We start from the raw sequence: 17,251 nt of genomic DNA on the forward strand, positions 1-17,251 counted from the left end.
CTGGCAGAGGGGGGACATTCACAAAGAGTTTTAGAAAATGTGAAATAATGTTGGGGTTTGGGGTTTTTTGCTTGCTTGTTTTTAATTAATTCTCCTTTAACACGGTGGGGGTTTTTTTTATCCTTGTGGGTTTTTTTTCTAGGAATATAGTAAAATTTCTTGTTTTCTGGGATTATTCTTCATAATAATTTTGTCTTGTAATGCTTGATTATAGCTCATCTAATGGTAGTCAGACAAAATTTCCTAGTCCTATGGTCCTCTGGACTTAAACCTCCTAGATTTCACAAACATTGGCTCCAAATATACAATATTTACTGATTCCAAGGGCTGCTTTTGCACAGGTGTTTTGAATGGCTTCCTTCATGTTGCTGACTGCTAATCCTAAGGGGGTTGGGTGAGAGGGGGAATCATGTGTGAGTTCCTTAATATATTCATAGAATGGTTGGGTTGGGAGAGACCTGAAAGATCATCTAGTTCCAACCACCATGCCCTGGACTGGGATGTCTTCCACTAGGCCAGGTTGCTCCAAGTCCCATCCAGCCTGGTCTTGAACTCTTCCAGGGATGTGGCATCTTCGGCCTCTCAGCATAACCTGTTGGAGGGACTCACCACCTTTTTGGTAAAGAATTTCTTCCTAATATCTAATCTAAATTTAGATAATTTAGATTTAGATAAAATCTTGAGCTTTTTTGTACCCCCTTCAGGAAGTGGAAGGCTGCTGTAAGGTTTCCCTGGAGCCTTTTCTTCTCCAGGCTGAAGCAAAAAAGCCGTTGAGTACCACACAGCCCTCGGCATGTCCTTTGCAGCCAGGTCTCCCCTGTCCTTCCTGAGAGGACCTGTGTTTTCCCTAGTCTTTCTTGTATTCCTGATGCTCCTAAATGAGCATTTTTATTACCCTTGAGCAACATCACAGCCATGTGCTGGCCTAAAGAAGTGGTTGGCACTGGCAGTAGATAATGAGAGCAGGTGCAGTTAGTGGCTGTGAATGTGTTGCAGAAGCTGTACCTAATTTCTGTTTTCACAAGAACAGATACCCTTAATAGTAAGAAAAAACCTCCGCAAGCATAGCTTCATTTTTATATCACCTTTATATTACCTCTTATTGGTATATTCAGTATAGCAATTACAAAACCAAATAGACTATGCCTACCACAACCATTATCAGCTACCATTTAGAATACTAATTTAAAATGGCTTATTAGAATATTAATGTCTATATTTTTTTAAACATTTATTACATATAGTACCTACTAGTTGTCTGCTGCTGACAATTATCAAACAGATTACCAGTTGTCAGCCTACATGCAAACAACCTACTGGGTTGTTATAATTTCAAATAGGTTTTAAAATTTTCCCATTGAACAGAAATGCCAAATTCTAATGATTCTAGTTTGCAGTAATGAGGGAGCTGACAACAGGATGAGGTTGCAGCAGGCAAGGCTGGGTTTGAGCAAAAATTGTAATTGGAATTATTACATCAAATGTAGAACTGAATCCTCCTAACTCATCTTATAATGCCCCAGGATATTGTAAGAGCATTTTTCCAAAGATTGTCTGGGTAGAGGCTAACCGTGACTGAGGGATTGACCCAGCATTCCTTTTGAGGAGTAGCTTCGTTATACAGAATAGGTTGGTTTACTGGGTCAAAAATGTGATTAGTGAGAAATTTGCAAAGCAGCTCATACAAGGACACTTCCAGTTGCTTATGTGTAGAGCTGTCTAAGTTGTTAGATTTCCCCAGTACTCCAGATACTAGAGAGGGAGTTTCTTTTCATACACTATGTCTGAATGCTGCTTTCCCTTTGCACTTTTGGTGCTTCCATCTGACAAAATTTTATTAGGAGCCATTGCAATTTACTTGCTTTTACAAGATCAAGCAGCTTACTGCTTGAGAAAGGTGCTTAATTTATTGCAAATTTTGTTATTCAGAGAGGTAGATGGAGGGAATAGAAAGAGTACACAGGTAGTTTAGGAAAAGATTTATTGTAGCACAGATGTTTGTATAAGCATTTACGTTTTGGGAAGCTTGTGTTAGTGTACCTCTTCTGAGATTTCTCTGGGTGTGCGTGCTTTCAGAAAAGAAGAAGCACATTTAGTCTTTTTGCACCACCTTTTCCATGTAGAATCTGTAGCTGAAGCTTAAGATTCCTAGAATTTGTATGTTTCAGAATCTAATATTTTAGTGATCTGGAATTTATGCATACTGTAAAATCCACACAAAGATGGCAGCAGTTATTTCAGTCTCTTGTTACCGTGGAATGGTCCTGGAACATGTCCTGGTGCCACCTGATACCTTGGCAGCTGCTCTGGGGCCCTGAGGACAAGCAGCAGTGTGTTGGGGGCAGGCAGGGTGTGGGTGCAGCACTTCCCCTGCCATGCTGCAGCTTCCCCCTCCAGCCAGGAGAGCGGTGGGTGAGCAAGGAGGGCTGCATGGAGATGCTGTGTGGGCCTTGCCCCTCAGTCCAGTGGGCTCTGTCCCCGCTGACCCTGTGGCTGGCTTTGCTCCTGCAGTGCTGCACGGGCAGGTGTACCGCTTCTGCACCTCGGAGGGGACCTGGCTGCTCAAGGAGAATTCAACCCTGCCCTGGAGGAACCTGTCTGAGTGTGAGCCCTCTGACCAGGTAAGAGTTTTTCCCTTTACAATCCCCCTCCCTCTTGCTGCTGTTGTTTAGGACAAAGCAGGAGAGAGGAAAAAAATAGCTGTTGATGCCCGCTGGTTTTTCTCCTGTCAGAGTAATCTTGACTGACTCACCTCAGTGAGCCTAATGCTGAGGGACATCAGGTCTCTCCCCTTTAACAAAGGGAACTTGAAGGGCAGATGAGAGCACTTTCAAATGTGCGTGAGAGCCAAGAGAAATGACTCGGGTCATCCCAGCTGTGGTGCAAGTTGAGCAAGGAGCTCAACTGCAGGAGTGACCTACTGTTATTCCTTTGCCTTTTTTCCATTGTCACGTCATTGTAATGTGACCATTTGTTCTGTCTGTCTTGTTAGCAGCTATTAAGGTGATTAAGATGAACTGAACTGAAGGATATTTGCTTTTTCACCTTTGGGCATGGGGCAATACCTGCCTTTCTTTGTTAAAGGTTTTTTTGTCTTTATACCTTCATTTTCTGTGGGCGATGGAATTAGGCTTGTCAGTGTTATTTTCTTGCCCTCATGCTTTTTACTCTGCAGGGAGCTGAGATGCCTGGCACTAAATGAAGGAGAGCACAGGGATTTTCAGAGGATTTTTGACAGCCATTGGCGTCAGCCAGTGTGCTGTGTGCGTTCCCATGACACGTGATACCACTACTACTGTGAACCTCCCAGGGCGATGCTTTTCCTCACAGAAACTGAGTGCACTCTCTCTAGCCTGGAGTACTGGGAGCCCGTGCATTACCTAGTCAAAACAGTTCAAGTTTATGAAAGTCCCAAGAGCTGCAGGATCTATACCCTCTGTGGTTTCCATTGCTCAGTGCCTCATTCTTCAGAATGAATAAATGGCTACAGACTAGGAGGAGATTGGAAAAGAGAGAGTTTCTCTTCTCCAAATATGTGAATTTTAACCTTTTCCTTTGACTTGCAGCCTTACTCCTTGTCCCTTTTGTGTTCTGTGCTGTACCAGCAAAACAGATTTGTCTTAATGCTATGTATAAGCCTGGTTGTTTCACTTTTCCTTGTTGGCCATTATGATTTCTTCCAGAGCTGTGTTGGCACATGCCAATGACTGAGATACCTAATGGTAACACTTGTTCATTTGGCACCTGCCTCCAATTTTTCATGAACTGATCTGGATTCTGAAACCCTTTGTAGGTGGTGTCACTCCCTGAAATGTGAACAGCCATGTTTGGTTTTCCAGCTAATGTATATAGAGCCCCATAGTAACTTTGGTTTATGTATCTTTGGTTTATCTATCTTGTGGGAACAAGTTGTTTTTATGAGTTTGTCATGTGTTACATTACAAATGTAGCTAAAACAAATTCCCAAGTGTTAGTGAATCTTTATAAATTTTGGTGTTTGATGTAATTTTCATCTATATGTGTGTTTTAAATTGTTAGGTTTCAGTTGTTTGCTTAAGCTTTGATACTGAAGATGTTTTTCTTTTCAAAAGGCAGCTTTCGTAGCATTTGCTTTAAAGCATTAAGCTAGCAAGTCTGAGGTACAGCTTTAAATCCTCCTGGCTGTGCAAAATATATCTGAATAACTGTACCTAATTTATGAAGTACAAGGAATGTATTCCTTTGTACAGCACAGGTCTCAGGAGTCAATTGCAGAGTTAGCAGCTTGAAGAAGGGAAATAAAATCCCTGACTCTATTTAGACAAAGATAAGTGCTTAGAGATGAACTAGAACTGTGAATATGAATGTGCCTTGGAGGCTGAGCAATAAGACCGTGTTAAAATTCAGAGCTGCCTGTACCTTTTCAAGTAATTCTCTCCTATATAAGGAGTTTGGCTGGAATTTTTAAGCAAGAGTCTCAATAATCATGTTTTCATTGAATCTGAAGAGAGCCCCCACTGCTCTGGTCTGCAGCAGGTTGCTCCCTCTCAAACTGTGTGGTAACATCCAAGTCAAGAGATGCTGTTGGGCTCTGGTTTATTACCAGGAGGTTGCATAGTTGAGGCAGAGCACAGATTATTTGGGAGCAGAAAAGGGTTTAGCTATGTGAATTCAAGGCATACTTTGCCTCCAAGTCATCAAATAGGATGTGACTTGTTGCACTTTGAAGTGTAGATGAGGATCCCCCTCATTATCACAGAAAGGAGACTTGCTTGAAGTGCTCAAGTCTGAAAAGGTGAGATCTTCCATTTTTACTGCAGGTCTGAGTTGTGTCTGTGCTTCCTGCCATCAGTTTTAAGACTTGCTTGTGTGGTAATTCATGTCTCTCCAACTTTATTATGAAATAATATCACATTATCTATTTTTCTAGCCAGGCTGCAAAACCCAACTATTTGAGCGAATACCTGGGAGCAGCTGAGGAATTAAGATTAAATTTTTATTTCTTTAGAGCATATGGAAAGTGGAAGACTGATATGACATGTGCCTTTAAACTTGGAAGTAGGAGAATGATTTCTGTTTATCGTTAAGAAAGCTAGAAAGTAGCTGGGAGAAAAGAACTGAAGGCCATGAACTCTCTCTTTTCCCCCTCCACTTTTTTGTTTTTCTTCTTTATATGCTCTCAGGATGCACCAGAAGAACAGCTCCTGAATTTGTCCATCATATACACCATTGGATATGCTCTTTCCTTCTCTGCCCTTGTAATAGCAACTGCCATTCTTCTTGGATTCAGGTAACTGGCGAAGCTTTGAAGAGAGTACGCTAAAGGTTTTATGTTTTTCTATATGACAATATCAGACTTTGACAGAAACATTTGATTATTTTTTTCCTTCCTTCCTTCCTTCCTTCCATTACCTCATTATTTCTCTATCTTTTGTTACTTCTGTGTTCCTTCCTAAAATAATTCTTTCTCAAAATGCAAAAATTGCCAAATTTTTGCAGTTACCCATATGAACATGTAGAACAGGTACTTTTTATCAATTGGAATATTTTGTTAGATAAGTTTTTATTTCAATGAAATTTCCATTGGAAGAGGTGGCAAAAGAGAGAGATGCAAGCATTCCTTCATGGTCTCACCTTGCAGATGAGGCACAAGTCTGAGATGGGCAAGGACATTTAGGAGAAAAATTTTCATCTTGCTTTGTTTGGAGTTACCCAGAGCACAAATCTCAGTCTGGCCTATATCCCAGTCTTCACATGCAAGATGTGCAGAAATGGATTTTTGGACAAAATTTATAATTTTGGAGAACTTTCAGAAATTCTTATTTCTTTCACAATATGGAAGAGAGTCTAACTGGAAACTTGAAAATTTTTTGAAATAAATTGCTGACAGCTGGTCACAGTGGTATACGGAGTTCATCCAGATTTGCACCTACAAATTCAACAGAGCGTATAAAAATTTAGACACTCTTGGTTGCCCATGCCAAACATACATTCTGTGTGTTTGGTTAGAAAATAAATAAAAGCCAAAAACCCCCACCAGACCAAAACACAGCTTTGGATTCTAATAGGGATCCTTTTTCTTTTTTCCCCTTCTGTAAATGCAAGAGATGTTTTGATTTCAGCCAGACTTTCCTTCAGTTTGGAGGTGTTGAGCACAGGAGACTGATGCAGAGATGAGATCCTGTTCTGTTGTGGGAAGGAAATCCCTCTGCCATGAAGCTGATCGCTACAGCTGGGTCCCATTCCTCTTATGTCCTGATGAGGCTGCCTCCCAAACAAGTATAATGTTCCATGTCCTGGTTCTCTTATTTGAAGTCAAGTCAGGAACCTTCAGTGACCCTCTGATCCTTAAGAAGCCTCCTTCCCTGACTGAAGAATTACCATTGCCAGTTATTGGTCATTTCCTCTGGTGCCTGCACTATACTTTTAGCAAGGCAGTCCCTTTCCTTTCTTCCCTTATGTATTTAACAAGGTCAGTCATATCTTTTAACTTGGAATTTCCAAAACTAAAGTGATACAAGCCTTCTCACATTGAACCATACTTTTTTAGCAATATATTATCCCTTCTCCTCCCAGTGGAGAAGCATAGGTGGGCAATATCAAGGAAATTTTAAAATGACTGCAGAAATCCAGAGACATGCTCCCCCTCTGTGAATGCCATGTGATAATTATGATTTGTATGTGTTGTACCTGTGCAACTTTGGGACCTTTCTGACAAAGCACCAGATGGTCTTGCAGTCTCCGAATCTCTCCCAGGATAACTGTTTTCTCCTCATTTCACCTATCAGTGGCACTCCTTGAGTATTCTTAGCAGCCCAAATGTAAAGGTCACAGAGCACAACCATGTACTTTTTGAAGGAAGGGAGAAAGGATGTTTTCTGGCAGGCAACAAAGAGCAAGTTTGTCACCAAGGACTGGTAGGAGAGAGGGAATTTTGATGTCCTGACTTTTGTGGGGTGATGCTTTAGCGTTTTTTCCTTCAACTATGAAGCAGGGACTGGAGAACTGTACACAAGTGTGTGCTTCTCATTTTGAAAGTGAGATTCTAGGGACATCAGAGATACCAAGAGTCTTGTTAAAACTGTGCAATCAATTCATTTTGTGTTCTCCTGTCTAAGTTTATTTTACCAGGAGACAAGTTGGTCCGGGATCTCATGAAATATGAGATCTACCCTATGCGAATTGCAGTTTCTGGGTTCTGACTGGAATCTCTGCCCATTTCCCTGAAGCTGCTCAGCCTCAACAAATGGGGATCAAAAGCTAATTCAATGACATGCAAATACTGATGGGCCTCTTAGAGTTCTTAGACTACAAAATAACCTTTATATTTGTCTTTAAAGGTGATACAGGAGAGGAAACAATATCTCTCTAGAGTCCTATTTTGGATCCTGAAAAAAATGGAAGGAAAGTCTGTAATTTCAATGGTGGAAGCTGAATTAGGCCCATAACTTCATGACTGAAACAATTTGAATAACTTTTTGCCTGTAGCAAAAATACTCAGTAACTACCTGCAACCTATTTTCTTCAATTGCCTAATTTACATAACTTTTTCAATCGGATTGAAATGTGTAGCAGTTCTGAAGGGTAGCAACAAACGAATTTTGAGTTTAAGGAACATAAATATTAATAATAGGTAAGTTTTGAAATAAATTGTGACTTAAAAGTGATACAAAAATTCTACCTGACCTATGACAAACAAGTTGTTCTTCAGTGCAAACCTCTAGCTTTCAGACCAAGTTAGTTTTTCTACCAAAATTTATAGAGCTGTAAAAACCAGACATATGAAATATAAGTTCACTGGAAGTTTTGCTGGAATAATTGCTGATTACCATATGTTACATCTGTCTTTTAGCATCTTACAAATCATACCCAGTGTAACTTCCTTTTGGTAAAGGGTGTACCCTTGCAGAGCTGGGAGAAAAATGTGAATAAGGCTGGTAAAATACTGGCAGTAGTCTGCAATTGGATGCCATTTACATGACTGCAGTTTCTTTGCTATCCCTTAACGTGCCTTTTTTTTTTTTTTTTTTTGACAAGTAGCAATTTTATTGTCTTTGCAGCAGGCTGCTGAAACTCAAGAGGATTTTTCCTTTGTTTTTTTGTTTTCAATTCTGAATGCAGAGATGAAAAATCTGTTCCTTTTACTTCTACAGAAAGTATTTACAATTCTCCCAGAAGGCAATTTGAATATAGATATTTTTTTCTTGCTGTCAAAGGGTGATTTGCAGGTGGATTATTTTTCATGGTGGGTTTGAGCTGCACTGCACGCCAGTCCTGAGCTTTGCCAAGGTAAACTTGCGCAGTGACATTGGGGTCAATTCAAAGCAATTAGCTTCAGCGTTATGTGGAACTTGACTTTTTCAGTCCTTTCAGATAAGGCTTCTGAAAATGACTTTATTTTTACACTTTTTAAGCTTTAGAAATTTTTTTTTTTCCTAAACACACCTATCTTCTTCCTTTCCCCAAACATTGTCTCTAAGGGCTAAAGTTTTGAATTGTGTATTTTCCTTGGTAGTATTTTCTTCCCAAAGACAGTTTGAAATCCCTACAGCCATTCCCAAGTTATGGGGTTTCCTCTGGTGCCTCCTGATTTCTTACAGTGTTTGTTGTTCCCTTTCTCAGTCCTGTGTCTGATGTTGCATCTTTTATGTGGGTAGTGGATCATGACTGGATTTTTCTTTTTACAGACATCTGCATTGCACAAGGAATTACATTCACCTGAACCTCTTCACCTCTTTCATCCTCCGGGCTATATCTGTTTTCATTAAAGACTCAGTGGTGAAGTGGATGTACAGCACAGCCACACAGGAGTACCAGTGGGAAGGACTTATAGCCTTCCAGGTAAGGCTGTGGTCATTCCTAGGATATTGGAGTCATCACTGTGGTGTGTCTGCATCACAGCACGTAGTTGAATTTTTTAGTTGGTGGCATTACATGTTTCTCTACCTGGGGGAAGTTAGCCCCCACAAGACAGAGGAACAAGAAGCAGATCTTTTTGCATACATATATATGAATGCATACACCAATGCCCTTATCTTCTTTCTATACTGTAGTTTCATTTCTTTCTAACAGTGATAAGAGGGCATTTATTCTCCTACGCCAGCACTTTTTGTGATAGAACTGGCCATCTGGGCAGTTGGTTTTCCACCAGCTAAGTTGGTTGTTCCTGGTCATCTCTATATAATCTCTTGATGGCAGGAAAAAAAGGAAGCATCTGATTAAAATGCAAATTTGAAAGCATTTAGAAAAGCTTTGGAGGAATAGGCTAATTAAATACTTCTAACTGATGAGAGAGGCTATACAACTCTTTTGTAAATAATGATGAAAGTGTGCCCTTCCCCATTTGGATTTGGAATGCAAAATGTACTTGAAACCTCAAAGAGAAGTAGCTTTATTATCTGTATAGCTCTGCAGCATTTGCTGCTGCAGTACAGGGTTGGAGTGGTAAGGGGAAACTCTCCTGCTGCATCCTTAGTGCCCATCCTTTTCTGACACTGCCTAAGGCAGAAGTGCTAAAACAATTTAGTGAATCTCATGTGATGGTTGTTTTTTTTTCTCATCTGCAATTTATCAGTTACCAGAAAATAATATTGCATCTTAAATGGTTTGGAAAAGTTCATATTGGATTGTCAGTCATTTCCACTTTTTGGAAAGCCTTGACTTTATGATTTTACACACAGTTTACTCAATAGTGGTTTCATCAGGTCTGATGGATATATTAATTAGGTAATCATACTTACCTAAAACCTTTCTGATCAGCTCTGTATTTTACCAGCTATGAGAGAATTTGCACTTAAATGGGGTGCACTGGGCAACATTGCTTTTCTATGAAAATATCCTTTGCTTTGGCAAATAGTCAACCTTATGCCATCTACTCTTTTCTTTTTAATAGAGAAGTTCTCAACTGCAAAATAGAGTATCCAGGAAAGTGAAAGATTCACTGACTGTGGTTGATATAGTACCTTTCGCTTGTTCTTTTCATCTTTATTCAGGCTTTTCAAAATAAAATCAATTGCTTATTGAGAGAAAAATACAGAATAGGAGGAGTTTTTAAGGAGTTTTTTTAAGTTGTGTTGTTGAAAGCATCTGTCTGCTGTGCATAGAACCTATTCCTGGCTTCTGTCCATTCAGCAATAAAATATGTGATTAGTTTAGCAAGTTCCCTTTTTGAGGAGCAAGAGTAGTAAAGGGAACCAGTCTTTTGAGTTAGTATCCTTTTATTCTCAGTCCCTGTTGGGTTACTTTGGGCTGTGATTTTTTTCCATCGCAGGAATCACTCAGCTGCCGTTTGGTCTTTGTGATGATGCAGTATTGTGTGGCTGCAAACTACTACTGGCTGCTGGTGGAAGGCATGTACCTGTACACACTGCTGGTGCTCTCTGTCTTCTCTGAGCAGAGGATTTTCCGCCTCTATCTCTGCATTGGCTGGGGTGAGTTGGATTTTCCATTTGTCCTCCTGTGGCTGCACTGGCAGAGGGGATGACAGGAGAACTTGTGTGTCTGTCCTAGTGCTGCCGAGTTCAAGTCCTGCACTCTGCATTCTCTTTTTGTTCCTGATCCCTTACCTTGTTTGGGCTGGAGGGTATGGTCACAGCTCCTGGATGCTCATGGCACAGAGGCTGTGGGACACTGCAGAAACTCACCAAACCAGTGGCAAACTACTTTTCCTTCAGGACATTACCTTCCCAGGACAGATTGTGTGTGGGTGGTTCCAGCTGGATGTGGACTTTTCTAGACTGCCTTGCTTCATCTCCTGAAAGTTTTTGATTGCATTTAAAGACATGTGAACTGCTTGTGGTGTAAAATAGCAAAGCTGCTTTGCATCTGGGTGAGGACAACAGTAGAGAAATGGTGACAGCATGGGAGGGGATGATGCAAAGGGGCAGGGGGTGTCGGGTTGGCTAATTGGGCAGAGCAGGTCAGATGGGGATTGTCTGGAAAAAAAAGGGTCAGGGGTGCATGTGCCGTGGGCACGTGTGTGTGTGAAATCAAGGGTTTTGATGCCTTGAAATCAACTGGTTCACTAAGGGTCACCTTCTGCAGAAAGGGTAAAGCATTGATTCTTTCACTATATAGTTCACCTGAAAATACATTACAGTTTGGGATCAATCTTGTTTTTAGTGTGATCTTGCATGTACTTTTACTGCATTCTCTCCCTCCCTCTTCTCTACCCTCCCCTTTTGGTGGAATCAGGCCACTTTTGGAAAGATGAAAGTAAATACAAATAAATACTACAAGTGCTTTCACAGATGCTAGTTTGAACATTTAAATTGCTTTGACTCTCCTCCTCTCTCTTTGGATTTCAATTGTGAATATTTTAGCAAATTAGTTCTCTGGAAAAATGCATATAAATGGCATATTATTGTAGCAATTCTACAAAAACTTGATATATAATGAGAAAAGGTTTTCTGTTATATTGATAGGAATAAATTAATGCAAATAATAGCAGTTTACTGCAGGAGGGTTTTATTTAAAGTTCTCTATCTTCCATATTCTTTCATGTCAGGCATGCAGCAAAAGCAGCACATTTTTGTTTAACATTTGAACTATATGTTTTAATTAGACACTCAATTTAATTAAAAAAAGGGGGGAGGGGGAGCTATCCTGAAGCAATGACTGAGGTCATGAAAGGAAATGGAAAAGAAATTAGAACAAAATTATATCTAGTCAAATCCTAAGGGGACTGTGTTTACTTATAAGAAAGAGTTAGGCTGCTTTTGGTCTGAATCACTTCTGTTTAGAGTTTGTCTCCTGCAAAGGCAGAAGGCAGAAATAGATGATGTTATTTTGGTTTTGTTCTTTTTTTACAATGGTGGTTTTGCTATTGTATGTTGAATTTCTAGATGAGTTTTTGGAAACGAGCAGCAATGCAAGAACTTGGCACTAGACACATGGGTTTCATCCAAGCTTTCTAGAAAAGCTCTGTCTGTGCCATTCAATCGTTATCTGTACAATTTCTTGCTCTTCCATATGTGTCTGCATGTGCAAACCTTGCCAATGATTCTCCACCTTCAAATGAGAAACATCTGCTATTTCAGTGCTCCCAGATTAGTTATACCAGATAGCAGTTTCATCTCTAACCAGTGGAAAGATATAATAATTTTTTCCTGATCTTTCTGCTTCTTCATTGGTGATTCCATTTTTTGGGTGCTCAAGTCCCTCACCAGGTGACTTTCTGCTGTATGCAACATTCAGAAGATTTTTATTTAATTTGATTTTTGAGCTGCCTGATAGCCTCAGTGTAATGCTGAGGCTTCAGAGAGAGAGACAGCAGGTTCCTGTTTGAACTGTTGTCCTGCTCTTTGAAGTAGTCAATCAGCTGTAAAAATAAGGCTGGAACAAAAAATTAAATATTTATTTGACTGCCAGCGCTAATTTGATTCTCTGACCATTTGTTCCATTAATGAATTGGCCTCTTACAGGATATCTTTTTAACTTTTTCATTTCTTATAATTTGATTAATATTTACGAATTAAAATTTCATGTTTCTATTCCTCAAAAACACAGTCACTTTGTTGTTATTTCTTACAATTGTAACTGAAGATTGTGATCACTCTCAGATGTGCTGGAGTCTGCTGTCCTGGAGCCCAGGGTACTGAGCTTGATGTGCACCCTCCTCACTGCCCTAAGGTCCTTGAATTCCCCCATTTCATGGGCACTGCAGCCCAGGCTGCCCTTGGGCTTCACATTCCCCACCAGCTCCTCCTCGTTGGTGAGAGCAATGTCCAGCATGGCACCTCTCCTCATTGGCTCCTCTGTCACTTGGAGCAGGAATTTATCAGTGTGATCCAGGAAGCTCCTGCATCGCTTATGCTCTGCTGTCCCTCCAGCAGATATGGGAGTGGTTGAAGCCCCCAGGAGTACCAGGGTTTGTGACTGTGAGCCTGCTCCTGTTTGCAGAAGGGCTTCCTGGTCAGGCAGCCTACAGCAGACTCCCTGTAATGTCACTTGTCCCTGTCCTCCCTTGAACCTGACCCACAAGCTCCCAGTCAGCTCCTCACCCATCCCCAGGTGGAACTCCATGCACTCCAGCGTCACTGATGTGGTGACACCCCCTCCTGCTCTCTCCTGCCTGGCCTCCCTGAAGAGCCTGTGGCATTCTGTTCCAGCACTCCAGTGAGGAGCCATCCCACCATGTCTCTGTGATGCCAGTGAGATCATAGCCCTGCAGCTACTGCCACTGGCATCCTGCTGGTAGGAGTGGATGGATTAAAGATCTCATTCCCCAGTAACTTTAGTTTAAAGCCCTCTTCCCAGGCTTGGCAAGCCTATGACTAAAGATTTTTTTCCCTTCTCTGTCAGATTCAGTCCATAGTAGACCAGTTGTTCCAAGATATTCCAGTTTTTGTTATATGATAACATCAGGTCAGTTCTAAAGTCAGTTATTAGACAGTAGTCCATTTATTATCAGTTCAAATGACAAATTATCCTTTGCTGTTGAAGTATTTATAAAGGGGAAAGTCTGTCTTGCATTATTATACTTTAAAAAAAAAACTAGAGAAATCATAAAATCTTGATAGACCTATGAAAATTCATGTAGTTTCATAGATTGGGAGTAATTTATGCTAACATCATATATATTGATAGAATTGTATAAACCTTCCCTGTTACTTTTGAGGTAACTGTATTCCTAATGGCCACTTCACTGCTGAGATTTCATGTCATACTAGGCTTTGAGATGGCAGTGTTAAATTTTTCCTATTTCATTTAATGTGGAATACATCTTGCTTATGTCTTCTATTTCTTTGTCAAAGCAGAATTCCATATATTTATGTCAGCCTTAAGTTCCACATACCTTACTGCAAAAACAATTGTACATTCTACTTTCAATGCCGATGGAGAAAAAGAAGGCAGAAACACTTTGCAGCATCAAAACCCCAAAATTTTAATAGGCTAATGGAAGAGCAGGTAGGTGAGAGGTTTCCTTCCCTCTGGGGGTCAGCACAACAGCAGCCAAAACAGCTGTTGATTCACACAGTCATTTGCACTTGCAGAAAAGAAAATGTGTTGCTATGCACTGCTGGTACCTGGTGCTTCCTTGAGAAATCCTTGCCCATGGATCTCACTTTCTAGACAGAAGTAAAAACATTTATAAGAATGGGGTGAAAAAAAAAAACCCAACCTAACTACAGAGATCAAGATCATTACTTATTTGTTTTGTTTGTTTCTCAGTATGTGCAGACTGGTCTGAATCAGTGTCCAGGACACCAACCCAGTGTTCATCATGTCTGAGCCCAAGGCAGGAGCTGCTGAGCCTGACATTGAGTTTCAGCTATCAGTACTGTACTGAATAGTCTCTGGGGAAGGGCAGTTTATACTTGTAAAGCTGCTGTATCAGCAGATTTTAGCAGAAAAGGGACCTGTTCACATCTTAGAGTAGAGAGGAGAGAAGAATGGGGAAAGAACCGAAACATCCCACTGTGACTCTGAGCAGCGACCAGACAGGAGACCATTTTCAGCACTAAAGGCTAAGAAGAAAATGTTACTAAACAGCTAAATATTCTCTGAGCTTCTGTGGTAATTTTACACCCAGTTGCACTTGCAGCAGGAAAATGACCATAAAAAATAAATAATCTGCTTCCTTCCAAGCCTTGGCAATCCAAACTTGCTCTAAGGAAGAACACTTTGAGGAATGAAGCTATTAAAAGCAGGAGGCCTGGCTGGGGCATCTAAATCTACATCCTGATTGCAAGGAATATATGACTGGAACAGAACCAGTAAGAAACCTTCCTTCAGAAGCCCAGTATGAACTCAGTGTAGCAACAGGAGGCATTCATAGCACTGACCACCTTTTTTCTATTTTCAAATGAAAACTCTGCTTCAGACAAGGATGTAAAAATAGATTTTGTGTCCAGACTCATCTTGGTAAGAAATGCATTTCAGGAATTCCTCTTAATCCTCTTCACTCTCTGTTTCCAAATTAAACTTTTTAATGTTTTTCCTTTTTTAGGAAGAAAAAAAATTAATCTTCTCACATCATCAGTGCTTTTACTCTTTTTACATATAGTCATATTTGTTTATAATTTCTTTCAGTTCCTCATGGTGTCATTCTTGAATTCCTTCACCTATCAGTTGATCAAGTCAGAGCATCTTGGATGCTTTCTGAGAGAAAGAAGAATCAACTTGTTCTGACAGCAGTAGTGTCCTTCTGATTTATGTGCCTGATTTTCTCAGAGGCTGAACTTATCACACGTGGGATGTCAGGTTACAGCTAAAATACTGAAAACAGCCCTAAAATGCTGTATTCAGAATATGTCCTTCTTTAAAGGTTTCAGCAGGATAGCAGTGCTCTGGTCCTTCAGAGAAAAATCTACTTCAGGAAGAATCTCGAATCAGCATGTGAAGATGAAGGGAGCCTCCTTGCTCCTCGTATGTCTTTCCTGAAATTTCCTCTATGTAAAGTGAGGTACAATGCAAAGCTACAAATACGGTGTAAGAATGGAAACTTGCTTGCACGTGGAGGTAAGGGAAGGATGATGGCATGGAATAGCACCACCTGCTGACACCTCTCTTGGAAATGTTCTGGGTTCCAGAACAAACCTGAGCTTTTCTGTTCTGTTACCAAAATATCTCAGACCTGTTCAATGAAGAGACTGATTTTTGAATGCTGCTGTCACGACATGGTAACTTCATTAGCAGCTGCAGGAATTTCTTGCCTCTCTCATTAGGAATAGTGGAGCATTCTGAAGATGCCAACCTGTACAGGTTTTCTCAACATTTTTTCTCTCTTATCTACTCCATCCTTTTGCCATTCTGAAAAATGAATGTTTTCCCAATTTTTTTTTGCTGTTTTTCTTACTATGCAGGCACCTGGCCAGGTGTAGAATATTTAAGCTAGAGTGAAACTAAGTAGGTTGTGCTGCTTATTTATGCAGTGGGATGTTAAGATGATGATTTGGCAGTTGCATTACGTTCTCATCATCCATAATATGTATTATTATTGCAGCCCATAATTCAGAGGCCCAGTCATTTGAAGTTGAACTTTATTAGCTGAGCTGTCAGCAGGCTTATTTTCTAGTACACTTGACAGATTTCATAATTACCATGTAGTGTTCAAAGATTTTGGATCAGCTATCAACCTGCAAGAATTAAGGTCACAGTTTATCGTGATCAGGCTGTTGCAGTTTCTGATGTCTTCAACAGTGATGCAGTACAGAAGAAAAAGTAGACATTGCCATTTCCAGAATTCAGAAACTTTTCTCTGGCCAGTTATCTCAGAAAAGATCCATCTCAGAGCTTTCTGTATGACAAAAAAAAAAAAAAAGTAAAACCAGAAAGAGTTCAGCCAACACCTTAAATAAATGCCTACTTTAAATGAGTGCAGTTTTTTCCTTGGGTATCTGATATACTTTGAATAGCAGCAGCAAGAGGAAGAAGTGTGAGACTGAAACTCAAATGCATCAAGTGTTGTGTTGGAAGCCCAGGAGTGGAATACACCACTGATGCTGTTAATGAAATGTAGTATCTGTGATGTTTATTCAGTGAGTTGTATTCAGTTTACTTCCACTGCCTGCTCAAACCAGATAGAGTTCTCTTGACTGTAACCAGAATAATATATGGGTTTTTGCCAGTTAATGCAGGCTAACTAAATATCAAGACTGTTAATTAGTCTTCGGAGAGTCTCAGTGATCCTTGCAAACGGCAGCTACTGCAGAGATGCTTCAGATTTACTCTTTTGCTGTGATGGAATAACTTCTACAGGGAATGTTCTTGGGGCAGTCTCCTCTTTAGATCTTCACTAGGGCTTTGGAAAACTGCATGTGTTCCCATCTGCTGAGGCTGTATCCCAGACAGTTTCCAGAGCAGTCAGTTTCTCAGGACAAGTCTTTGTGAATTTGGCAGATGTCAGTAGTATCCATGCAGTAAGTTTTGAACATTAGTGCAAATTCATGTGTGCGCTGTCAAGTCTTGGTGTCTCAGACTAAAATGTGCATTGCCAGCATGGAAAATAGTGTGACTGATGGTTCTGCAATACCAAGATACCAGTGGTGTGCATCACAAGTGGGAGTGGGCAGGGAATGTTGAACAAGTTGCTTTATACTTACTGCCTATTAATTTGTATAATATTTGCATAGCTGATGCAATTCTCTTATATCAGCCTCACTCGAGTTAGGCTCTTTTGAAATATAGTATTAATAATAGGTTCTCAATTTAAATGTCGAGTGATTTGATTAAACATGGAGAGATTTCTGATGTATCTAGGAGACTGAGATACCCACAAATCATTATTGTTATCTCTTGATCTATCAAATGATATATCCACTGACATACA

General features: G+C 40.3%; 1 protein-coding gene across 1 annotated transcript in view; it reads left to right on the forward strand.

Moving 5' to 3' along the window:
• Positions 1-17,251, forward strand: part of GLP1R (glucagon like peptide 1 receptor) — an 85,556-nt gene that overhangs the window by 49,776 nt on the left and 18,529 nt on the right. Inside the window, 4 exon segments of the mRNA XM_063153347.1 lie at positions 2,512-2,621; positions 5,163-5,269; positions 8,667-8,820; positions 10,250-10,409. Of these exon segments, the coding sequence (XP_063009417.1) occupies positions 2,512-2,621; positions 5,163-5,269; positions 8,667-8,820; positions 10,250-10,409 (531 nt within the window).

The sequence above is a fragment of the Melospiza melodia genome, chromosome 3, assembly GCF_035770615.1.
Source record: "Melospiza melodia melodia isolate bMelMel2 chromosome 3, bMelMel2.pri, whole genome shotgun sequence".
NCBI classification, from domain to species: Eukaryota; Metazoa; Chordata; class Aves; order Passeriformes; family Passerellidae; genus Melospiza; species Melospiza melodia.